The 25,599-nt window shown below is 41.0% G+C and overlaps 2 protein-coding genes across 2 annotated transcripts; one reads left to right on the forward strand and one right to left on the reverse strand.

The window, feature by feature from the left end:
• Positions 1 to 7,354: 7,354 nt before the first annotated feature.
• Positions 7,355 to 9,743, reverse strand: LOC115574534 (stonustoxin subunit beta-like). Its single transcript, XM_030406123.1, has 4 exons — positions 9,666 to 9,743; positions 8,400 to 8,573; positions 8,206 to 8,252; positions 7,355 to 7,977 (listed from the first exon to the last, which is right to left on the reverse strand). The coding sequence occupies exons 1-4, from the start codon at positions 9,731 to 9,733 to the stop codon at positions 7,388 to 7,390; spliced, it is 879 nt and encodes a 292-aa protein (XP_030261983.1). The 5' UTR covers positions 9,734 to 9,743; the 3' UTR covers positions 7,355 to 7,387.
• A 6,103-nt stretch (positions 9,744 to 15,846) lies between these two features.
• Positions 15,847 to 20,253, forward strand: LOC115573773 (uncharacterized). Its single transcript, XM_030404734.1, has 7 exons — positions 15,847 to 15,918; positions 16,094 to 16,423; positions 16,531 to 16,791; positions 16,900 to 16,971; positions 18,144 to 18,230; positions 18,318 to 18,346; positions 19,247 to 20,253. Exons 1-7 carry the CDS (start codon positions 15,867 to 15,869, stop codon positions 19,292 to 19,294), a joined length of 879 nt encoding a protein of 292 aa, XP_030260594.1. The 5' UTR covers positions 15,847 to 15,866; the 3' UTR covers positions 19,295 to 20,253.
• The last annotated feature ends 5,346 nt before the right edge of the window (positions 20,254 to 25,599 follow it).

A 25,599-nucleotide genomic window follows, 5' to 3' on the forward strand; every position in this document is an offset into this window, starting at 1 on the left:
AGTTGTCCTCACACACACTGTTGCGACTGGGTTGATATTGGTGGAGGGTGTCTGTCTGTGTGGGTCTGTCATGTATTTTTTTGATTATGTGTATTGGATCGTTCTGGTCGGATACAGGACATCTCTATGAGACACCGACAGGTTCAGTTATTCAGTTAGAAAAAGAAACCTTATATTTGATTTGATGAGAGAGATATTCATTGTATGATTTGGATGGAGGATGCTGTATTCACAAATGCAAATGGGCTAAAATGAAACCACACATACTGCCATTCAGAAGAGAAATCAGACACGCCTTGGCTTTAAAGTATAATTACATGCTCCTCATGGCAGATACCAATACCGATAATGATTTCACATTTTTTGTATTTTAAAGGAAGATCATAACCTGTAGTTTATGCACCCCTGTGGGTAAAAAGGCAAGATGTAGCCGGCAGAGATGGATGATTTATTATTCATAGCTCTAATAAGATTCATTGTGTTAAACTCATACTCCATCCTCTCCCAACAAGTATTACGAGTTCAATTGTGTTGTCCTCCTCTGATCTTGAGAAACAACGGCCACTCCAGTGACGACATGGTCGGCTCTACACAATGAACACGAAGGCAGTATCGTGTGGCTGGCAACCAACTTTAAAGGTGCATACCACCACACACTGTGTGTAAATGCTGCACCTGCTCAGTCAACTAAAGCAATGTGGCTCTGTATTATCAGTTCTGTTTATCGGCTATGATTTCATTATCTGCATATAACCAAAAATGTAAATTTTCCAAATTGCTCCAATATATCGTGCATGCCTACTTTAAAGTGATATGATGATAATATAAGTAATAGATAAATAGATAAATAAATGAATACCTTGATAAATAAAACACAGATACTGATAATGAGAAAAATGCTGGCACCAATATAATGATATGTAACCGCTCTGCACTCTAGTGGGAATGATCAAATTCTGTGTCACAATTTCCAATTATTAAAATCATGATGATGCGAGACCGGAGGCACTACAACACTTCAATATTACGCTGTTTGTTTACACGTTTGTTAAAAAAGTGCAACGTCTGTGATTTGAATTTTGTTCTTGACCATTTTGCAATGTATGGAAAATACTGTATTCATAACTGTAAATGCAGTAAAAAGAAACCACACACAATTCACAAACATTTTATTGAAACATTGCATGGACAGAAGAATAGTCAAAATCATTAGAAGTGTGTCTAACTACAGGTCATTTTTTTGCACATGAAGCACATAGATAGCTCGTGAAATATGATGTTTTCTTATGAATTAAACTATCCAACAATAATAACATATAATTATTTATAATTATTAATATAATTATTATAATAATGGGTAGCTGAAATTATTAGTTGATTAATCAGTTAGCAGATAGAATATCATTAAATGAGTCTAGTGGGCAGGTTGGAAGTCTAAACAAACAAAACATCTTTTTATTAGGGGACTTCCTGATGGCTTCCACTCCGAACGTTGATCTCATTAATCGTCACGCAGACTTCCTTTGTGTCCGTATCCACAGATGCAGTAGCTATGTTTTGCCTCTACTGTATTTTGGAAATGTGATTAATCCTAATACCGACCCCGCTGTGTTCATCAGTGTCACCCCTCGGCTCTGTTTGTTTCCCCTGTGTGTGGTTGTTAGGTTACGCTGCCTGACAGCATGGCTCTTCACTGGGAATGTTAAGTGACGCTCTGCAGCTCCCAGGAGAGCTGCTCTGTACATTCTTAGCACTGACATACCAGAGGAGCTGACATAAGGTGGCCTTTTGAGTGGGGAAATACATTAAAATTTAAATATAGCTTGTTGTATTTTTTTTTAATATTGAAAGGCCTCTTGGGAACTCAAGTTGTTGGCTGACCTGCTGCAATGAGACAAAACAGATTCATAGGAAACCTCCCAAACATGGGGCCACATTTCTGGGTCACCAGAGGCCCTTGTGAGCTATGACCCCTCACTAACCCCCCACACTCTCTTCATATTGTAATGTTCTAGGTAGTAATGAGTTATAATTGTGTAATTTCTTTATTGAGGACAAATGTATGTTGTGAAATGCCCCATATACTGTCTACTATAGAAAAAACTAAAACCTTAAAGCAAAGGTTCAACATTTTGAGAAATACCAGTTGTGACTTCATGAAATGATCGAGAACCAGTCTATAAAAGATTTGTCATTTTTCCACTTTGGCCTTTGTACAGACTAATTACTGTACATACTAATTACTGAATTTTAGATGCTGATACCTGGATGTCGTTACCCGTGGACTGCCAGGCTGGCCTCTTCTGCTGCAAAAGCTGCATGCAGGTTTGCCAAGGTAAGCTGGTAGTGAAGAAGCATGTTTCACAGATGACAATGTAGCTGTTGTCTTCAGGACACAACCATTTCATTTATTTTCTTATTTTTTAATCTTTAGGGTTACATACTGTATAGACAAAAATCATTTGGAATGGTTAATTTTAATACAACAAACTGCATACTGAACCTTGGCCTTTTGGCGGCCCTTGGCCAGGAGCTAACCAGTCATGTCCCCTGTAGCCAAGGTTATGCTCTGAAATAAAGGCTTGCAAAAAATGTTTTGCAGCATTCTGGCAACAAAAACAAAGCCACACGATCAATAACTTATATGCAGATGCCTTAAAGGAAGAGTTCACCTAGAAATTAATGAACAAAACAAAACTTTTTGGGAGATTCACAGCAAAACAGCATTGGAGCATTCTGCTAAACAACTGAAGTACCTAAGCTTAAAGTGTTCGCACTCATCAAGTCTGACAATGGGGGAATGAGCTTGACTTTGTGCGAAGGGTGTAAAAAATGTCTGCTCAGTTAAATTTTTGGGTGAACTTATCCATTCCGGTGTAAAATCAGGTGTTACCCTTACTAAAGTATCCAGCACCGTGACTTCGAAGCAAGAAGTTGAGTTTGTATATTCCCTCCATGTTCCCTTAGGTTTCATTTCACTGTCCCAGAAAAAATCCGACGGGTTGTGTCTGGAAAAAATGTGTTAACAAAACTCACATGTACGTGAAGGGGATGTTGAGCAGTGACTTTGTGCCAGACTTGTGCAATAACTTTCCTTTCTATTAAGTCTTCCAGGCTGACAAGTGCACGCTGTATTTTTTTTTTAGATAAACACACATAAACAGATTTAGCAAAGATGGAAACAGTGGCATTTCTTTTCCATGGTTAGCGCACTTGGTCTTGAGCCATCTAGGGTCTGGGAATGCACTAATCTTAAAATAAGCACATCCAGATTGTGTCTCTATGTATGTTATTCTGGCACAGACATCAACAGTGACTGAATATCAGGGGTCGACTCCCAAACAACTGCTGTCTCATAGCTGCAGCCTAAGAGGCTTCTTTTGAAGATAAATCTAATTACAATTTCTTGTCATATTTCTGCTGACTTGTTGGGAGAAGAGAGTTTGATTTACCAGTGGGCTCTGCTGATGGCAGCCCTTTCCTAGGTTGATCTGATTGGTTGAAGTTGGCCCTAAATAAACAGCTATAGACAAATGGTCCATCCAGTCACCTGACAAGTATTTTTTGAAAGTGTCTTTTTCAAACAGTTTCTGCTTTCCACTGAGTTCTGTGCAACAAACCAACTGGTGCAACAGGTTGACAGGGTGTCCCAATGAGAGTGTTTCACAGTCTTTTTCATGGGCATTTTTATTGGACAATGTAAGCAAGTCAAACAAAATACATACAAAACAACACGTATAAATAATACATATATAATACAATAAAACAAACCACAACACAAGCAGTCAAAAGGAAAAGCATATTGACTGCTTCAAGATGACTGAAGGCATCAATCCTTTCATTTCTTTGGGGCTTAAACATTTTATAGCTAGTTTACTCAATTCCCGTGTAAGAATAGTGATTTAAGAGGATTAAATCTAATATGTAGTGTGAGCTCTGAGTTTCAGAGTCGTTAGGGCCACATTATGTAATTGACCCAACCGGCCTTCATGTGGGTAGCTAGGGCTTAGTGAGCCCAGGGGTGAATGGTTGTTAAGGCCCCCACACAGGCCCTCTCATCTGACCCGTTCGGCACAAAAGTTGCATTGAACACACCGCTTCGATGTTCTGCCAGCTCCACAGTAGCGTGTACATTCTGCGCTTGCGCGAGATGCAATAAGGCTCTAGTGTTAAAGACGCTGGACTAGAGTTTTATGCACGCAACTCTCTTTACTTTCGATCAAAATGAAAGTTAACTATTTCAGACAAAAACAGCTGCATACTAAACATGCAGCGAGGCATTACTAAACGAACACCGATTAATTCGTCCTGAACGGACATAATAACAGCTGGTCTCGTGCCAGTACTCCAAAACATGGAAACAAGAAATGACGGAACGGAGTGCGTAGAAAACCAATGCGCACACAGGCTCCGACGGCCCTCCTCCTCAGACTTCGCATGCTCAGTCGGATCGTCAGCGCGGCTCCGAAAGCTTCCGACGCACCTGAACACACCAAACATATTTGTTCCCGAACTCGTCCGAGTCTCTCCAAACGCTTCAGAAGTCCAACGGTTGGAACCGTGTGTGGGGGCCTTTAAGCTGTCTAGGGAGGGAACTCAGTACTGAACAGTAGGTGGGTGATAAGCAATGTCGTAGTCCACTTCATCTGTTTAAAGATGGTCATTCCAGTTTGACGTAGATGGATTCTTTTACTCCTCTTTCAAACCATCCGTCTTCTCTGGCCTCTACCCTGATTTGCTTCCGTTCCTTTTCCTTCCCCTCTGTCTTTGTGGGCGCAGTCTCAGCCTGATGGTTTAGGGTTCTGATGACCCCCAGCTTGTGCTCGAGTGAGAGGTGAGAGTTGAACAGCAGCATTTATCTTCTTCAATGTGTACTGCAAGAAGGGCAGAGTATCTCCTCTCTCATCTTCCCACGTAAACTTGATATCACTATCCACAGCACTAATTAACTGTGAATAAGTGATGGGATACTCGACTCCTTTTACTGACTCGAGTTTGTATGAGTCACTCACTAATGTGAATCGGGTTTTCGAGTCAATTGAGTCAGTCACCCAGAGTGTGCAACACACTATAATTTTCTAAATGTCAATTAGTAACTTGATGGGGCGGAACTGCAGGAGAGGGACAGCAACACCGTTGTAGTTTATTTTCAGTTTTTATTTACATGCATACATTTGCAAGACAAACGTGATTTTGTAAGGAGAATAATTTCTGCGGTGTCACTCAGAGACTTCCTGTGAATGGTGCCGAGCAGCACACTGCTCAGGCGAGGGAGCGGCTCTCTGAGAGCACGGGAGCAGGAAGGGAGGAGAGAGCGAGTGAGCTGAGCTGCCTGTGAACTGTGAGTCTGAGATGCTGAGTCCTGAACAGCGCGGAGCAGCAAGTTTCTCGGGTAAGGGAGGGGCTCTGCGAACTGGAGGGAGAGCGAGTGAGCTATGAGCTGCGAATTGCAGCCACTAGCCCTTTTTACACAACATCTCCGCATTATCTCCAGAGCGGTGGTTCGCCAATTCTGACTTCGGTGTTTTCCAGGGGTTCCCCCTGTCAATCTAAACCCGCGGACAGTTTATAATCATACAGATGCTGTTATAATGCATAGTGATTGAGATCCTGACCCACCAAACATCCTGGAAAGTGAAGAAGTTATGTTTTTTTGCGCTAAATTACATAATTACATAATCACCATCAGTAAACAGGACGTTGTCTGACTCTCTCACTGGCAAGGACGGAGGCCGTTTCCTGAGGGAAAGTTCCCTGAAGTCTCGGTTCGGAGGGCTGACGGTCGCGGTGATTTATTTTCATCACAAACATTCAGTAAATTAAAGTTTTTGCCGGGGACAAACACTGTTTTTCGGGCAGAAATGTGAGGAAGAGTTGGTAGGACAGGCGGGAGGACAGACGCTTCTCCACGTACAGCTGTGTTATTTTTTTTCCTCATATAAAGTGCCAAAGACAGTTTCTACGTTACTGTTGTTTGGTCCTGTAATGTTGCTTTGTGGGACATTTCTCTGTATTTAGTTGAGTGAAGGACCTGTGCAGTTATCAGACTGCTCGACCGACACCCCCTGCTCCGCGCCTCCGGATTATCCATTCACACTGGGACGGCTCACCAATAATTCGGCCCTGATACTACCTCCAGAGGCGGATCAGTGCCGGAGCGAAATTTCCCCCCTCTCCGCATCTGAAACTTCCACACAGAGGAGGGTGCAGAGAATTGGCACAGGATCCCTGCATGCAAATGGCAGTGTGAATGGGGCTACTGAGTCCTGAGTTTCTACGGTAAGGGAGGGGCTCTACGGGCTGGAGGGAGAGCGAGTGAGCTGTGAGCTGGAGCTACTGGGTCAGTCAATTGTTCTTTTTCCGTATCAGCCTGTGAAACGGCTCAGCTTGTGGGCAGAAAGGAGAGGACATAGGGGAGTTGAGTTGAAATAATGACCAGAGCTGTTGCTTCAGCCACGGAGCTAATACAGCCATTAACTTGTTACATCTACACAAGTGGAGTTAGAATAACAGTTGTGTGGCATGTCTCCTCTTTTCTGTGAGCTGCGGTAGCAGCAGTGAGTCAGTGAACGAGTTAATGGAGACAATGACTCGTAACTCCCGAGTCGTAAAACGAATCTCGAGTTTTGAACGATTCGTTCATGACTCGCACATCACCACTGTGAAGGCCTCCACTTCCCTTGCTCTGATTCTAACCCAGGTGGCGTACACATACCTGAACCAGTGGCTAGGAGCAGTTCCTGTGAAGGTAATCAAGGCAATGTTCTCAGTTTCTTGAGGTTGGCCACTATTGAAGACACCAGTGAGGCCATGGTACAGCCGTGTTTCTGTCTGTATGAACCTTCACTGTACTGGAAGTAGTTGGTCGTCAGGCAGCAGTCAAGTAAGGCACAAATGTAGTCTGGGATGAAGTTTGTTCTGCTGGAGAGATTTCTGTCCTGTAGCAGGTGTGTCAGAGCATTTACAAAACTGCAGGTCTTGTTGGGTTGTGCCAGTCTGCAGTGGTTAGTACCAACTAAAAGTGGTCTAAGGGAGGGCAAAGGGTTGCCCGGTGACAGGGTCATGGACACCCAAGGCTCATTGATGTGCGTGGGGAGTCAAGGCTGGCCTGTCTTCTCCGATCCCACAGAGGAGATGGCAACAGGATGCACTATGGGAAGAAGGCAAGCTGATGGAGGCAGTGTGATGCTGCTAGAAAATCTTGGGTTCTGCCATTCTTGTGGATGTTACACATACAACCTGCTTAAACATCGTTGCAGACGAGTACACCCCTTCATTGAAACGTTATTCTCTAATGGCAGTGGCCTCTTTCAGTGGGATATCTCACCCTGCCACACAAGTTCAGGAATGGTTTGAAAAAAACACAATAATGAGTTCAAGTGTTGATTTAGCTCCCAAATTCCCCCGATCTCGATCCAATCGAGCATCTGTGGGAGGTGCCGAAGAAATGTCTCAGCTTACACAGAGACACTGAGGAGTCCAACGACTGAAACACAAACCCAGGATACAGCGGTTCAGTGAATGTGGTGTTGAAGGTGTGGAGGTAGATCAGTGAGTCAGAGGAGACTCTGTAAAAGGACAGAGTGCCAGCAGGACAGTCCACATACACTGCCACTCTGTTGGAAGTGGGTGGGAGAAGGAGCACTGTTTTTCTGTCATTGTGCCAGACAGAGTAACCACCATCAGAGCACTTAAGACTCCAGGACAGTGGATTCCTTCCAAGCAGACAGACAGCACTGTTTCCTCTTCTTCTGATTCCCTTGTAAGTGACACCAATGCCAACCCAGCCACTCCATTCAACCTCCCAATAATAGCAACCTGACAGAAAAGATCTACTAAGCAGTTGACAGCAATGAAATCTCTCTGGATGATCAGGATATGGCTGCTTCTCTTGCACTGCCGTCACCTTTCTGCTATTGTCGGACAGTTTAAGGTTCCTGCTTGCTGTGTTTGGATCGAGCTCAAGTTGACAGGCATCTGATGGAGAGAACAGAGCACACAAATACAGCAGCAATTTATCATCTGACACCTAATGGGATCATTGTTTGTTCATTTATCAAAAGACATATCTATATAAAGGTTTATTGACACGCTACATGTCATCCATCTTGTTAGTAGAGTAGTTGAATAAAACTGGGATCGTAAATGTTCTGCCTTGACAGAAACTGTTTTGTTTTGTTGTCATGAATAAAAATAAATACACACATTTTCTCAAACCAGGCCTTAAACGTTGCTCTCCACCATGGTCCACCCTGCAGGAGAAAGACAGAAGGAATAATAAGCACTTTACAACCCTGGTATGGCTTTGATTGATTTATCATTTAACTTGAGTCCTGAAAATGCTGTTGAAAATAAAATGTATAAATGTAATAGATAAACATTGCTTGAGTGGTACAGACCTGAGAGTATCCAGTCTCCAATGAGGATCCTGTTGTCCATTAGAAAGCAGCTTCACTCCTGAGTCTCCTAGATGATTGTAGCTCAGGTCCAGCTCTCTCAGATGGGAGGGGTTGGACTTAAGAGCTGAGGCCAGAGAAACACAGCCTTCCTGTGTGATCAGACAGCCGGAAAGACTGCACGCACGCACACACACACACACACACACACACACAAGTTGTGCCCAAGTTCGAGAACAAACCTCCAAGTTTAATTTTGAAGGCAACGTAGTTAAGAAGGCCTTTAAATTTTGGAAAAACCACAGCTTGCTCAACCTCCAGTGTTTACACAGTAGTATTATCCTGAGCTGTTTAAAACTGAAGTTGCCAATAAGAGGATTAAAAGCAATGACACTGTGCCATTTTACCCTGCTAGCTTTAGAAAAAGAAACAATACTGGGGCGCTCATTAGCTCAGTTGCTAGGTCAGGCGTGCCACGAACAGAGACTTTGTCCTCACTGCAGCTTCCCAGGGTTTGAGTCCTAGTCTTGGGCCCTTTGCTGCATGTCCTAGATGGCTACCATCTCTAGCCATGATTGTGGCAACCAAAATAAGTATTTAAAACCAAACCATGATGTTTCCTAACCCTAACCAAGTGTTTTTTTTTTTTTTTACCTTAACCTCAACCAGAGCATAAGCACAGGGTTGTGACAGGAGAGAAATTGAAAATATAACCTAAAGAAACGTAAAGTTGTCACATAAAGAAACATTCAGTTTTAACTTTAACATTCATAAATTAAAAGGTTTGAACACCTGTGAACCAAAACAGTGGCATTTTCAAGAGATAGAAAAACCAAATAACACACTTAACTTAACCGGTGAATGTCATGGAAGTTGCTGTGGAAATGTGTAGCCACCAAAATATAATGATTAATATTTACAAAGAGGTATACCCTAGAAATGCTACTGTGTAACTAAAAGTACAGTGTTGTGCCCTTAAACTGGGGGAATTGTGGTGGGAGAGGACTGATGAAAACCATGGCTGCTCTTGCTTTCACTCCTCTGTAATGAGTGAGGGGGCAGAGCGCAATCCCCCCTGCTGGAGTGCTGAGGCATTACCGACAGATCACCGAACAATCAATCCACTCATACTAGAATCTACAGTACATATCCTATCTGTGTTCCCCTCTTTGTCTCACTTGCTGCATACCTTAACAGTAGCCAATACTAATACACTATAATATATGACTATACTGTACAATAAGAAAAATACTAATTTTGAGTTCTTACCCTTGAGCAGAAGATGTATGTCCATCTTTGAAGAAAGTAGGACGATACATGGACCGGTCACTCTTCATGGACACACAGTCTGGTCCAGGTGAGTGAGGTCTCTGCGGGTCGATCCTGAAAGAGACACAAAACTGAATAATTATTTAAAGCTTTAAAAATGTCAACACAATTCTTGCCTTACTTATGACAAAAATATAATCATTTTTGGAAATGATTTGTCTGTGTCTCTTTACAATAAAACATTTTTACTTGTTTTTAAATTCTTACCCTTGGTCAGAAGATGTATGTCCATCTTTGAAGAAAGTAGGGCGATACATGGACCGGTCACTCTTCATGGACAAACAGCTGGGTCCTGGTGTGTGTGGTCGCTCCTGCATCCTGATAGAAACACAAAAGTAATGAATCAATATTTTTCCCAGTCACCAGAATACAATGTTGGAATTGTATGTTTCTGGAAACTACGGATACATTAAACATTGCAAATGTATCATATCATTATTTATACAGTATGTATTTGTTTCATCGGGAGGTGAATGGGATGTGACATCTAGGGTAGATCGCTGCCAAGCCAATAGGATCTAGTGACTTTTTACATTTAGACATAACGAACTTATTGTTTTCAGGTATTCAAAAGAATATTTTCAGTGATACTGTATTTTCAGTGATACAACAAAACTACCTGATTAGGCTTTGGAAAAGATCATGGTTTGGATAAAGTAATAATTCAATGTAATGGTTCTGTTCCCCACACAAACAGTGATGATGACAAGAAAGAAAAAAAGAAATCATCTCTGTTTGAAGTTAGCCAATATGAGCCAACAAGACAGACATACCAAGTTTCTAGGGATTTCCAGACCTGACAAGATTCTAACCAGCATTGTTACAACATAAAATTGAAAACTTGAAGTGAAATGTAAAAGATTAATAAATAAGTAAAGTTTAACATATCCGTCATTTGCAGAAATGTACAATGCCAAAATTTATTCTGGCAAATGTGGTTAAGATTTTAGGTAAATTACTTCAGGCAGAATGGAAAATAACCTTACATTTTTCTCTCTCCTTTATCTGGAGGTGAAACAGAATACAGAGTACAATGCTATTATTACTGAATAAAAAACACTTGAATAGAACACTCAAATCTTAGGAAAGCTCCATGCAAACAGACATTTTACAGTTACAGACGGTCGGAGATCCTCCTCTTACTTCTGATTCATAGCTCCAACACCTTCACACAAACACAACAACATGTTGAGTGAGCGGCACTCATTTGTTACAAGACAATTACCTCACAGGACACATTACACATCATACTGACAATTTTTGTTATTATTCATTAATTATTGTAAACTAACTTTGCTTTCATCACTTGAGGGGTAAAATGCTCCTGGGCAACATTCATCTAAGCTAGTTGGCCAGTATCTGCATTTTTTACTAACATGCAAGTTTACAGTTAAAGTAATGTAGATTGCCATAACCACTGCACTCAAGATTTCCAACTGTTTCTGTGGCGACCAAAGTGGCTATTTTTCATGGAGAGGCGGACCTTCTCTTTGAATGTTGGCGAAACCAGTTTTGTTTTTCTTCTAAAGAGAGCTACAGAAGTCTGGGAATTTGCCAAAATTCAAGCACGTAACAGACTGATGGTAAGTTGATCCAAGCTGTCGGACCAATTCAGTCACTCTCTGTGCTGTTCACACCACAGACTATATAATACTGTTGTTGATTCCACCTGAGAACAATCAACAGTGATACAGGCAAGTTGTCGGAAAGAAACTCTACTCTTTTTACCTGCAAGCATCAAATATTTTGAAACAACCAATCATGACCAAATATTCTACCATACAGTGGAAAGAGGCATCACTTACCCATTGTGCTGATCAAAGTCATCCTGATTATCAGACATTAACAGACTTATATGTTTGGAGTCTCACCTGCTGAACTTGCGTCAGGTCAACTTAAAAAAACACTTTCATAAAATGACGAAGCAATCAGAGAGAAGAAGCTGCTCTTGCCGTTTCTCCGCTTCAACTACCTTCACATGCTCACCTGTGATTCCCGCTCCTCTCTGCTGGTAACCAAGTGAGATCACTCCACCCCGGCTCCTAGCTCAACCTGTTCACCTGCCTGCCCTCGTTATCGGCAAATTACACCTATCTTCGTGTCTTTGCTTCTGAGTCTGCCAGCAACCAAACAAAACAGTCCCAGCCCCCCAAAACAATCAAGAAAACACTTGTAAGCCTGGGGACATTTACAGCTGTTTTTGTGGTTTCAAAACAGGTAGGCTTTTTTTTTTTTAAGCCAAGCCATGGTGTTCTCCTAAACCTAACCAATAGCTTTTTGGTGGCTAAATCTAAGCAGAGCATGAGCACAGCACTGTCACAAGAGAAAAGTAGAAAACGTAACCTTGGCAAACGTAAAGTTGCAATATAAACTAACATTCACTTGGCCAACTTGTTTTCATGGCAATCTTAACGATCTGAGTTAAGAGTTGAGAACACAGAAAAATACCATTCACTAAAGCAGAAAGTTTATCGGCTCCAAACTGTCGAAGCCTCCATGTAAGACAATGTTTGTAATCACTTTCCTATAGATGACACCCATCTTCGTATCCCACGACAGCTTTTCATCAACTGCTGTAAACATATAATAGTACTTTTATCCGCAAGCATTAAATTTTCAGTCATGACAGAGAAAATACTCTACCATACGTTCAAAAGGAGTATAGCTTTCCCAATGCGATGATTCATGGCATCCTAGTTTTAACTCTCATTTTGTCAGCTGTTGAACTTCCTTCAGGTAAGCCTGCAGAATGTGCTTTCAGATACTCAGTTCAGAGCCAAAAAATAAACCCGTTGTGCGGAGAACCAGCCCAACACGTTTCAGATCATTTGTTTCCGTACTTGGCCGGGCTACATGCCAGGTATTTTTACAGGAATTACTTTTAGTCTTAGAATAAGTTTTCTATTTTGCTTTGAGATCATGTGGCTTCTATTTTCAATTAAACCTTCAACTGATTCAGTTTCTGCAAAGGCTTTTTAAAAGTTTCATGCACTGCCCCTTTAGAAACCTTTAGTCATGCTGAGAGAATAAATATATGACTTCTAACACTTTCACTTACTCTCTGAATCCTCAAACTTTCAGGTTATTTAGATTATAAAGAGAATAATACTTTTGGGTTAAATAAGAAAAACATTTGCAGTGTTACACCCTCTTTACACTCAGATTTCCCAGGTGTACAGAGGGGAGATTTGAACCTCCCTGTCCGGCTCTGTTTTTTTCCTCAAACAGATTCTTCCAGATATTCTTGCTTGAACAACATTGCTTTTGAGAAAATAAGAGTTTAAAGGTGCTCTGTTTTCATATCATTTCATTACATTTTGTATGAATTATAATGCATGCACGCATCCATAGCGACAGGCCTTTCACTCGACCTCTGAGCGCCAAATCACACACTTGATTCTAAATAAGTGTGATCAACCTATACTTAAATCGTTATTATTACAACACTAACCAATGAAGCTAAAGTTGTAGTCCCTTGAATAGTAGAGGGTAGGGGAAATACTTTTTGGGATTCTGATTCTATTCTATTTCCTCGCATCAAATGAATCAGAAGTGGCTGTCCCTGCCTGGTAATTGTAAATCGCTTCAGCTTAAGTATTCAGCACTGTCACTTCACAGCAAGATGTTCTGAATTGTTTGCATAGTCCCTCCGTGCTCACCTCAATTTGATTTCACTGTCCAAGAAAAATACAGACGGACATCAACAAGTGGCTGCTATCTTTTCAAACAAGATAACACATTTAGCAAAGATGGAAACAGTGGAATTTCTTTTCCAAATGGTGTGCTTGGTCTTGAGCCACCGAGGGCCTGGGACTGCACCAATCTTAAAATTACAGCCTCTGTCTCATATCTGCCCTGAAAAGTCTTCTGTTGCATCGCCTTTACCTGTTCTGTACATTCCTGGAATCATTTTTGCATTAAAGATTCTCACTCACTCTCAAAAGAAACACATCTGGGGAAATTCTTTATTTCATGAATACATCACATGAAACCACCGATGAATCCATCTGCATCATACTTTTTCATCTGAATTAAACACCTGTGGGAGCTTCAGCCCAGTCACCAGGACAAAATGTAAGCAGTTAATGTTTCTGCAAACCCCAGATTCATCCATGGCTGTCACCAGGGGATGCTTTTGAGGACCCCAGGGAATATTTCCAGATGTTTTGTGGTGTCAAATCTCTGTGTTTTAGAGAGCTAGAGGAGCGTGCCAAGGAACAGGTAGAGCAACACTATGTTGAAATTGGCATTTTGTGTGATTTGGCGCCCCCCACAGTTTATGAGTGCAACACCACTGTTGTAGATAAAACGACCCTCTCACTGAAGTTACATAGTACAGAAACAAGTGACAGAGACATCGTTCACCCTGCTACAAGACACTGTACCATCAGCATGATCCTGCAGCTGTTATTCTATATTCTAAGGTTAAAAATGTTACATAATGTTGCTTTGGTGGCAGGTGGTGAGCCAACACCTTACTTAGACACTATATGTTGGCATTTCCTTTAAATGGTCACTTGTCTGAGTGTTGAAAAATATAACAGGGGAAAAAAAGGAACTGTTATGTCTCCAAAATATTTAGTTTTTCTTCATAACGACCAAAAAAAGGAAATGAAAGCTGCAAAATCATTACTGGAAGCAACTTCCTGAAACAGAAGAAAGTTGACAGAGTATCGGCCCACAAAGCACTAACACACCATCATGTCTTACGAAGGCTTACCAGCGGATGACCCGTCTCGGTTGAATATTAGGTTGTTTTATTCCGTTGAGGGTTTTTGACATATTTTTATCTTGTTCGTGTTTTTAAAGTTCTCAGTCAAGCCTTCACACAAAAACTATGGAGGACCAAACCTGACATAAGTATAAATAAATAAATAAATAAATAAATGCATAAATGCATAAATAAATACATAAATAAATGCTGAAATAAATAAATAAATGTATAAATAAATAAATGAATAAATAAATAAATGCTGAAATAAATGTATAAATTAATAAATAAAAGTATAAATAAAAGAATAAATGCTTTTTATTTATTTCTACATGTTCACCTACATGTATTTATTTCTGTATTTCTGTTCACCTACGTTTATTTATTTCTGTATTTCTGTGTCCATATGTAAATGAGGAGGTAGGAGGTCCTAACCTCAGTCAAGAGCATGATTGGTCAAATCGGAGAGCCAGACAAAAGCAAACGATTCCTGATCTCAAGCCTCGCTCTCTGTAACGTTGTAAAACAGCTCCAGTGAGCTTAATGGCCTCGAACAGTGTGACAGGTTAACTGGCGTTCATTTTAACTTGCGAAGGTCCCAGATGTGCTGGTGGTGTGGTTTGAGAATCCTGTCTGGAGAGCCATGTCCGCTAACCAGGAAAAACATTCTGCTCATCGCTCCAGGTCATGTATATGTGTATTCGTTTTGACGTGGCTTGAACACTTCTATCCACACGGAGAAGCCGGGGCTGCGACTTGCAAACCACTGCTAGGAGAGCGCTACAGAGCACAAATCGTCCAAAAGTGCATGTTGTCGATCTCATATCTTTGTCGTGAATCTCTGTACTCTCAAACAACTCATGTGTGGAACAGTATTAAGCATTTGTTCAAGCCGAGCGGCTCGAGAGCGGCGTGGACACCGCTGTTAGCAGTTAGCTGCTAGTTAGCTTTTAGCTGCTCGCTGTAGCGCTAAGAGCGTAGCGTCCAGGTTAACTGTTGACACATGTTACCACCGAGAGTGAGATACATGTCTGGGCAGAGACATACAGAAATACAGAAATACAGAAATAAATAAATGTAGGTGAACAGAAATACAGAAATAAATAAATGTAGGTGAACAGAAATGTATAAATAAATAAAAAGCATTTATTCTTTTATTTATACTTTTATTTATTTATTTATACATTTATTTCAGCACTTATTTATTTATGCATTTATTTATTTATACATTTATTTATTTATTTCAGCATTTATTTATGTATTTATTTATTTATGCATTTATTTATTTATTTATTTATACTTATGTCAGGTTTGGTCCTCCATAAAAAACATCTCCTCTCTCACTGACAGGAGTTGAATTTCCTGAATTTAGCAGGAAGGAAATGACATGTACAAGTAACACAAGTAAGAATAGTTCATATGTGAGCAGAATGTCTGCATTCAGAGGGATTCGTAAATATCTGCTGCTGCTTCATTTGACAGGTAAGACACAATTTAAAGACGCAGTTATTCAAGACAGAAAAAGAGATTCGCAAAGTCACAGAGATGGACAGTCCCGCGACCCCATAAAAGGGATAAAGCGTTTATAGACAATGGACGGATGGATGGAACATGGACAGCTATTTCTGTTTGTCTTTCTCTTTCATTTCCTCCTCAGCTGTAACTGGACAGTATACGTCCTTCGTTGTCAGAGATGGAGAGAGTGTCACTTTGCCCTGTGAAAACATGACGTACAACCAGAATGGATGTGAACATACAAGCTGGCTCTTCAGCGGTGCGGGGAACACACCGGCAGTAGAACTGGTCACACTCGGGCAGGTTGGTGAAAATGACGGAGCTAAATCAGACCGACTGGGTGTCGCAGAGAACTGTTCTCTGGTTCTAAAGAAGGTCACAGTCGAGGATGTCGGTCGTTACAGCTGCAGACAGGTCAGCAAATCAAGACAACAGGGTCCAGACGCCCATATCTATCTGTCTGTTATTAACAGTGAGTATTTACAACTCAATGTTTTCTTCTTAAACGTCTTGGGAGAACAAAATACAGGAACATCACAATAGTTGCAGTGATGATTGCTCTCATAATATCTTCACCAGGGTCTGAACACAGTGACAGTGATACGGTGACTCTTTCCTGCTCTGTGACGACATTTGGATGGTGCACACAGAGAGTGAAGTGGCTGTTTAAGGGTCAAGGCATCACAGATGCGAAGACGAAGCAGGCCTACTGCTCAACCAGTGTGACCTTTAAGACATCTCATTACATTCACACATCAGGGTCTGGATCACTTACGTGTGAGGCCACTGATATTTACACTGGAAGCGTGCGGGTGTTTACCTTTGGGCCTCAGTCCTCAGGTGAGGATCTGACAAGCTGTTCATTGATTTCCAGATTTATATCATTCTGATTGAGTTGCTGAACAGAGTGAACATGAGGCCCATGTGTTTTTGACTTCTATTGTCCAGGTGAGGATGCGACAACAGTGAGAACAACCAAAGAGAGTCCAACTGCAGTTGAAGATGCAACAAAACCAAAAGGTAGGGAGTGAATATTGAGCATCTCTCTCTCTTTTCTCTGTGCTGTTGAGGTCAAATGTATGAATGTCAGAATGACACCTAGTATACATTTTCAGAGAACACATGTTCCCCTTTTTAGGATTTAAGTAACTGAGGGTCATATCAAATTATGTAATAGTTATTTATGCCAATTTTAAAGGTACAATTTGGAAGAATGTTGTTTAAAATCAAAAATGTAATAAAGCCATCTATGTATTGGGTTGCAGAGATATCTATTTAAGTTAGCATGCTAACCAGCTAGCCCCTGGGCCTGAAAGCCTCTTTCTCACAGCCTCCCCGAAGTCCCGTACTAGCTATGTGAACACTAACAGTCTGGCTAACTGCCAAGCTAGGTAAGCTAATAAGCTACAGTGCTAACAGTAGCTACAGTGAGCAGCAGTTAGCTATTCTGAGGATCTGCTGTCCCTATTTGTTGGTAGTATGAATTCAACAGGTGATCAATTCTTACATATTGCACCTTTATACAGACATTCATAAACATAATCAGTTTGAAATTCATTAAGATTTCATAACAGGAAAGGCTTGATGAGCTGGCCTAAAGTCCATGACACTGGTGGCTGAGGATCATGGCTAATTTAGCCCTCTGCTATCCAAAATAGCCAAAAAACACACTATTTATCAGAATTGAAGCAGACATTATGAAAACTGATCAACATGACAAACAGTTATTGAATTATAAGGACACTTGGGTGTTTTTAATTTGGGAAATGGTGAGGAAGGGAAAACATTCAAGGTGCAAGAATTTCAATTAAATTAGAAAAGAATGGACTCAAAATGATCACCAGCGGAAATAAAAGTTTAGATGTTATGTTATGGCGTCAATCCCCACCAACATTCCCTCCGGGTCTCCCCCATCCTAACCTGAAAACCTCGTCGTCCCTGCTGTCCAGACCTCCTGTGTTAGCGGTGTTAACATCACCGACACGCCCCCAGTGCGCCAAGTTCCATGTCCAGACTGCTAGCTGCACCGCTTATTGGGTTGACTAGCTAACAGTGGCCATTACTGTGCAATTAATACTTATCGTGCTGTGGACCAATGTAACTCTTACACTTTTAATGTGAGACAGGGCTGATTCAAAGCAGAACAGAAAGCTGCAGCCAAAACATTTTTAATATTTTTATTATCTTTCCAGACTGGTGGAGATATGTCACCGTGTCTGTGGGATTAGCATTACTTGTAACGTGTGTTGTGGCAGTCAACATGTGGACAAGAACCAAAGGTGAAAACATTTAACTTTTATAGAGAGGAAATCTGATAAATCTAGATCTCCCCTGTGGCAACTATTGGCTGTCTTTTGTCTTTTCAGGGTCCAAAACCGAGATTGCTGAAAACGTGGTGAGTTCTAAAACTGTACAACATTTTTACAATTATGATTTAACAAGAAAGATTATTGTTCCTCATGACTACTTGTATTTCTAGTAGACAGACTGTTTCATACCAGGTAGAGGAGCACATAGAAACTAACTTCAGGCACATAAAACAGCTAGTTAGGGCTTACATGGTTCTGTCGTCACAAACATGGACGGAAATTGAACGTCTTGCAACAAGTGTGCTAACAAATGTTGAAACACAGTCTTGAACGGTGGTCTCTGGCTTGTCAGCCTTCTCAATAAACTGTATTGACATCACCTTCCCCTCAGCCTCCCGACATAAAAGTCAGCTCATATATAAGTGATTGTGGTAAGACATGTTGATATGGTGTACATGACAAGTAATGCATATTTGGCAACCCTGACAATTTGATATTGTATAATTACAGCTCCCAAAGTCACCATGGAGAATTAAAACCGCTCACATTGTGTCCGTGCACCAAAATTAAAATTAAATGGTTAGTTCAACCAGAAAAACAATGCCAACAGGTGTAGATGTGTTTGGTACATTTGACAGGACACTGTTTGCTGAACCTACTTAAAGCTTTTTTTTTTATCAGTATTAACACGACACACAGGATGTTTTTTCAACTCCCTGTCTCAATCGCCCTGCAAACTCTTAACTTAGATACTCTAATAGAATATCTTTCTACAGCTCCATATCATTACTTTAGAAACAGTATTCCTCATTACCTCTTTCTAAAACTACTACTTAACCTGAACCTGGCTTTTGTTTTAGCAGAAATTTTGTCCAATGAAATCTCTACAGGGACAAAAATAGATAATAAAATGTTCTCTGTTCCTGTCACTGAAGCTCCATTAAACAAAGAACTAAAAATTCTCTCACACTTAACTTTTTCCACAGGGTAACAACTATGAAGATGATGGCACGGAGGACTATGAAAACATGTAAATTCAGCATCCACGCAGTGTGATGGCTGCTTGTTGAGGTGCCGTAGAACAGGTGATCTCTGCCTATGTGTTGCTCTGAGGAAAAGGGCGTCCTGCCAGCCACTGCTTGTACCAAATTACCTTTAACCTGAAATCAATAATGTGACACCTACCGAAGTTAGGTACTGAATTTGTTCGCATAATGAAGATGTAGAAAATAAGTTGTGATGTTAGAATCAGTCTTGACCACAGTCAACACTTCTGCAAACTGTACAGGCTCAGAGAGTAGCTGAATTAGCCAGTGTGTAGGCATAAAGCCATGTGTTTGCTTGTATATTTGGTTATTACATGTATAATTTTTGTGTATAAGTGTATTTATGTATGTCCTAGTTTTCTCCTCTGATTCTAAACCTTCCCATGAAGTCAAATCGACGTCAAAGTGTCTTTATCACCTCATCTATTGCTCTATATCGCACCTGTTAGCCTGTTTAAGGCCCAAGAATGGCTACAAAGTTGATTTTGGGGTATATTTAATGGTATTATTAAGTGTATAATCAAAAATTGTGTTGCAGATTCATCCTGCACTTTGGGGTCTATACACATTTTTCATCCACTAAATGCATTTTATATAATTATGATGTTGCCATAGATTTATAAAAAGAGAGACACTGCCAGGTGGCTTGGTTCTGGGACCAGGAGGTGATTTATGAAATTTACATGAGGCTTTGTTGCAAAAGTGACTGCTCACTGCTACTCTTTGCAGCTGGCATTAGCTAGTTAGCACAGTTAGCTGTGGGTCATGGTCCTTGGTTTAAGTTCGGTGGATTCGCTGTTTCATGTTGAAAATGTATCACTGTGTGAAATGTTTTCTTTCCACTTCCTGTATGTTTCTGTCTTCCTGCCCTTCTCTGTGTCCACCTGTTTCTCATTTGTTCATTAGCCGTTATGGATTAAATATTGTAGAGCTTTGTTTTTCCCTTATTCTTCATGGGTTCATTTGTTTTCATCGATCCTTATTAGAGATGCACCGATCAGGATTTTTGGGGCCGATCACCGATCACCGATCACCGAAAACAGTATCTGCCGATCCCGATATTGCCGATCACCGATCACAGGGTCAAATCCATAAATTTTTCTATATTGTTGTCTTGTGTAACTTTCATATATTTAATTAATGATTCTTCTTACACAACATTGACATTGTATTATTAAGTATAAAAATTAGGAGATGAGAAAGTATCATGAATTGACCACCGTTTTATTGCAGGCTGAGGCAATGTGCAATATTTCACACTCTAGAGACTCTCTTAGAGACAACTTGGACTCAGCTTACATAGAGTAACTGTAGCTTACTAGTGGGAATGCATGCAGTCAGGGTGGGAATTTTGTCATTTTAGGGGCAAGTCCATTTGGCCTTCACTTCTTTTTTTCAGGGGCACCAAGCCCACATGACAGGGCACAAAGGCCACTGGGTAAAATGTGTTGATTTACCTTTCAGACTGATACCATAACATCCTAATTTATAATAAGACATGGATTGTGTATTAAAACATTTTTTTATACCAAAATCAAGTTAAAGTTACATTAGAAAGTAGTTTTTGTTAAGTAGGGTTAGGGTGAGGTGATTTTTGTGACACCTCACTGAATATTAGTGTTATTGAATATTTCTCCCAATAGAAATTCCCCAAAATTATGGCAAAGCAAATTTTTTCCAAACAAAAAAATGTAGAATAACCAGCAGGAGACCACTGATGTGTGGAGTGATTTTGGTGACACTACACTCTGAATAATACTGAAGTTATTGAATTTTTTGTAGTTTCTCTTTTCAGTGTTGCACTTTGTAGACGGTCCCTGCGCCCTCGTCTCACAGACGGCTGACCATACAGACCAGAGTTAATGTCCAGACGCTCGTTTTGATGAAAATACGGTTGTAGCTCGTTGTCTACCGTACTACGATAGGAAGGAGCCATCGTTTGTGTTTTAACAAGGTTTCACTTATGAGTTATTGATCTGGGAAGTTCGAATCTGTGAATATATTTCCAACTTTACCGGACTAAATCCTACCACATAAGTCAGTTTCGTATCATGTCAAAACCGGCTGCGCTCGCTTTCGCACCTGTGCTGTAAGTTTTGTCCTACTGTTTTGAGACGCTGCTGCTGTGTGAGAGGCTTTCACGTGAGATCATCGTGATGATGAGACTCCACCTGCGCGAACCGCGGACTCACTGAAGTCACTGTGAGTGACTACTGTGCACTCAGATGGCTGTAATTCAGGGCAGGCTTGAATTCAGAGGCCGCTGTGGCCGTACGATGAGTTTTTTTTTCACGGGGCATCAAGGCCAAAATGCGGGGCAACGGCGGCCATGAAATTCCCTCCCGGCATGCAGTTAATGCACTGTCTTTATACTTAAACGTCATCTGATCGACCTGATGTGATCTATTTTGAGAACTCCGATCAAAACCGATAGGGGCATTATCGGCCGATTGCGATCGGTTGCCGATCGATCGGTGCATCTCTAATCCTTATATGTCCCCTCTGTTTATGATTTGTTCACCATGCCTTTATGATTGATCCTGTGTTTACGTAATACTGATTGTCCTTTTCGTGACCTGCATTTTGGATTTTCGGACCTCAGCTGTGTTATTAAAGCTCTCCTTTTGTTGCTCAACCTACCTGCCTGTTTGGGTCCCTTTTTGATCAACTGTGTAGTGAGTTCAGTGGTTCTATTTACTGACTCAAAACCAGCATGCAACAGTCATCAAAGACTGATCGCTGTCTTCTCTTCCGAGATTGCATTGTTCCGTCCTGGTCCGGCCATGTTTACTGGCACCTGGCAGTCCGGCCAAAGTCGATGGACAGCTAGCTTCACTGAGGGGGGCTGGCTGCCTGTTTTGACTGGAAATGCGTCACTGTGGCAAAGCAAATAACACTTGATTTGCAGTTTCTGCCCACATCCTTTCATGCCTCCTTCACATTGGCATGGGTGTAAAGCATTAAACCTCTAGATGGTGATGCTCTGAGTCAAATCAATCATGCACGGACCTCCACTTTTCCTTCACCATTGTCCAATCTCTTCCCAGCTGTTCGGCAGCAGCTATTTGTTTCTATGCCCGAGCAAAGTAACATCATACAAACCTAACTTCTTCCTCTAGTCCTGAGGTCGTGTCTTGCTTGACCTATTGGCTGCACATTGGCTATGACTACCAGAAGTACTGCTCCGTTGGTTCGTATCTGTGAGACTTCAGAAAAGAGACAGAAATACGGATGAAACTAATGCAGAGTATGGAATTTAAAGCTCCATCGGTATCCATATCTAATGTTGAGCAGGATTAAGTCTTAAAATATGCTAATATGCAAATATGTTTTAAAACACGAACCAATACCACAGATGACGCAAGTTTTGAGTGAATGTGCATTTGGCCTCCTGGCTAAATGTTCATTTCACTACCATAAGATGTCTGCAGAGTTGTTTTTAAGAATTTGGCAAGATTATCTGACAAACTGTTAGAAACGTGTCAGGGAAGCTCTTCTGTCGTCTTCACCAGGGTCTTAACCTGACTGCAGTTTGCTGTACACAGGCAAGTCGCCAGGATAGAATGGTAGCAGTTGATGTTTCGCCAAACAACACAGATGCATCAGCGTTGGTCCGTGTCATCGGCTGTATACCATATTGACATTTGTAAAAAAGTGTGGCATCGCATGTTCCCATTTCATGTTTATTACTTGACTTTCACATCATGAGGTGGAGGTTTGAGTTTGCACTTTGGCGTTGGAAGTGTGAAACCCACAAGATATTTTTCAAGGAGACCTCGGGACATTCCCAGATGTGATGTGTTGTTGTTGTGGTGAGCGAAAGAGGTAATTCAGACCAAACCATGATTTTTTTCCTAATCCTAGCCAAGTGGTTTCTGTGCCTGAGTCCTACCAGAGTATGAGCACAGCACTGTGACAAGAGAGCAATTAAAACATAAAGGTAAAGCTCTAACTCAACTGTAGTTTTGCAGAAACCTAATTAGCTTACGTTTATTATGGCTATTGGGTTGCAGCCTGTTATAACTGACCAGAGTGGGCGTCATGTTGAACTGCTTCCCCATGGTGGTGGTGGGCTCATGTCACAGGCAGTCATACGCTACAAGCAATGAATGTCCATTCATCCACCGCCATCACCTCATGTTGCAAGGATCTGTACTCAATCGAGGGCCTGCATACTCACCAGACATATCAGTCATAAAGCATGTTTGTTACACTTTGGACCGACGCGAATTACAGCGTGTTTCACTACCAGCCCATATCCAGCAGCTTCACACAGTCATTGAGGAGGAGTGAGACCACGACACAATATCACAGACCACACTACAGGGTTGTCTCTGCTCAGTTTGCCACCTTTTTGTTCTCTCACCTCGAGTACTCAACATTGGACCTTCCCCCGTCTGTTCATGTCCTGTCTGTATCCAGAGAGAACTTTTTTTCCAAGAAAGTGCAAACATTTCTTTGACCTGAAAACCTTCAAATGTGCATCGCAAGTAAAATGTTAAAATGTGACAACAATAAAATTCAGAGACTAGAAGGTGAGATCAGAGGTAAATTTAACACCAAGGTGAGAAAACAGACTGAGGTCATTATGAGAAACTGACTTCATACTTATGACAGGAAGCAGAGGCTGCCTTAGTGTTTAAGAAGCAGCACATTAGAGACTTTGACAGTTGAACGTGTGAGGCCAGGAGAGAAGCACGATGGTTGAACTCAGGTGGATTATGTTTCCTTTATTTCTGATGCTGGGGTTCAGTTTGGCAGGTAAGGACACAAAACTGCGTAATAACTCTACTTCTTCTCATTTCTTCTTTTAGACCAAGACTGCCCTGTTTTGTTTTTGTAACATGCTGAGTTTATTGAACACTTGAAAACCAAAACTGAGACACATTTAAATTCTGGTTGTCTAAAAATTACAGTCACACAAAGTGACAGTAATTTTCACATTTCAGATTATGAATCATATTTACCTCTGTTTTTATCACGAGGAGTTTGACTCCTCACCAGTCTGTTCACGTGTGCTGTCAGTCAGACATCAATGTGAATCCTGTCTGTATCCAGAAGGAACTTTTTCAGAGAAAGTGCAAACATTTATTCGACCTGAAAATCTTCAAACATGTATCAAATGTAAAAGTTAAAATGTGACAACAGTAAATTCAGAGACTAGAAGGTGAGATCAGAGATACATTTAACACCAAGGTGAGAAAACAGACTGAGGTCATTATGAGAAACTGACTTCATACTTATAACAGGAAGCAGAGGCTGTATCAGTGTTTAAGAAGCAGCACATTAAAGACTTTGACAGTGGACTTAGGTTGATTATGTTTCCTTTATTTCTGATGCTGGTGTTCAGTTTGACAAGTAAGGACACAAAACTGTGTAATAACTTTACTTCTTCTCATTTCTTCTTTTAGACTAAGAGCGCCCTGTTTTGTTTTTGTAAGATGTTGAGTTTATTGAACACTTAGAAACCAAAACTGAGACACATTTAAACTCTGGTTGTTACTAAAATTATAGTCACACAAAGTGACAAACACTAATTTTCATGTTGCAGTTTATTATTGATTTTGACCTCTTTTTACCTCTGTCAATAGCTGTAACGGAGAAACTTTCCTTCGTCGCTGTCAGAGTTGGAGATGAAGTCACTCTGTCTTGTGAAAATGTGAAACATGATCAGGAGAGGTGTGACAGCACTACCTGGATCTTCGCTCGTTCAACAAATTTAGTACCGCTGTTTGAAAATGGGCAGATTCACGAAGAAGCCGGAGCCAAATCAGACAGACTGAGTGTTCGAGAGAACTGTTCTCTGGTTCTGAAGAAGGTCACAGTGGAGGACGGTGGTCTCTACACCTGCAGAAGGTTTCAATCAGGAGAACATCAAGGTCCAGACACTCATGTTGATCTGTCTGTTGTCACCAGTGAGTAATTAATAATGACATAATGTTTTCAGCTCAAACTTTCTCATTAGAGCAATATACTGAAACTTTAAATGAATCATGATCACAGTGGTGTAGTTAATAAACTCCTCTCACAACACAATATTTGCATCTGCATCAGTGACTGAGCATGAGGACGATGATAAGGTGAGGTTGTCCTGCTCTGCGTTGTCCCCTCGATGGTGCAGCCACAGAGTGAAGTGGCTGTATGAGGGTAACGATGTCGCTGAAGATAAAGACATGGAGACATCACAGTCTGACTGCTTAGCTGCTGTGACATTTCATACCGCTGATCCCAAGATGTCAAAGCATCCTGACGTGTTCACATGTGAAATGACTAATGTTCACAACGGAAAGGTG

Source organism: Sparus aurata, chromosome 22 (genome assembly GCF_900880675.1).
Source record: "Sparus aurata chromosome 22, fSpaAur1.1, whole genome shotgun sequence".
Lineage (NCBI taxonomy): Eukaryota > Metazoa > Chordata > Actinopteri > Spariformes > Sparidae > Sparus > Sparus aurata.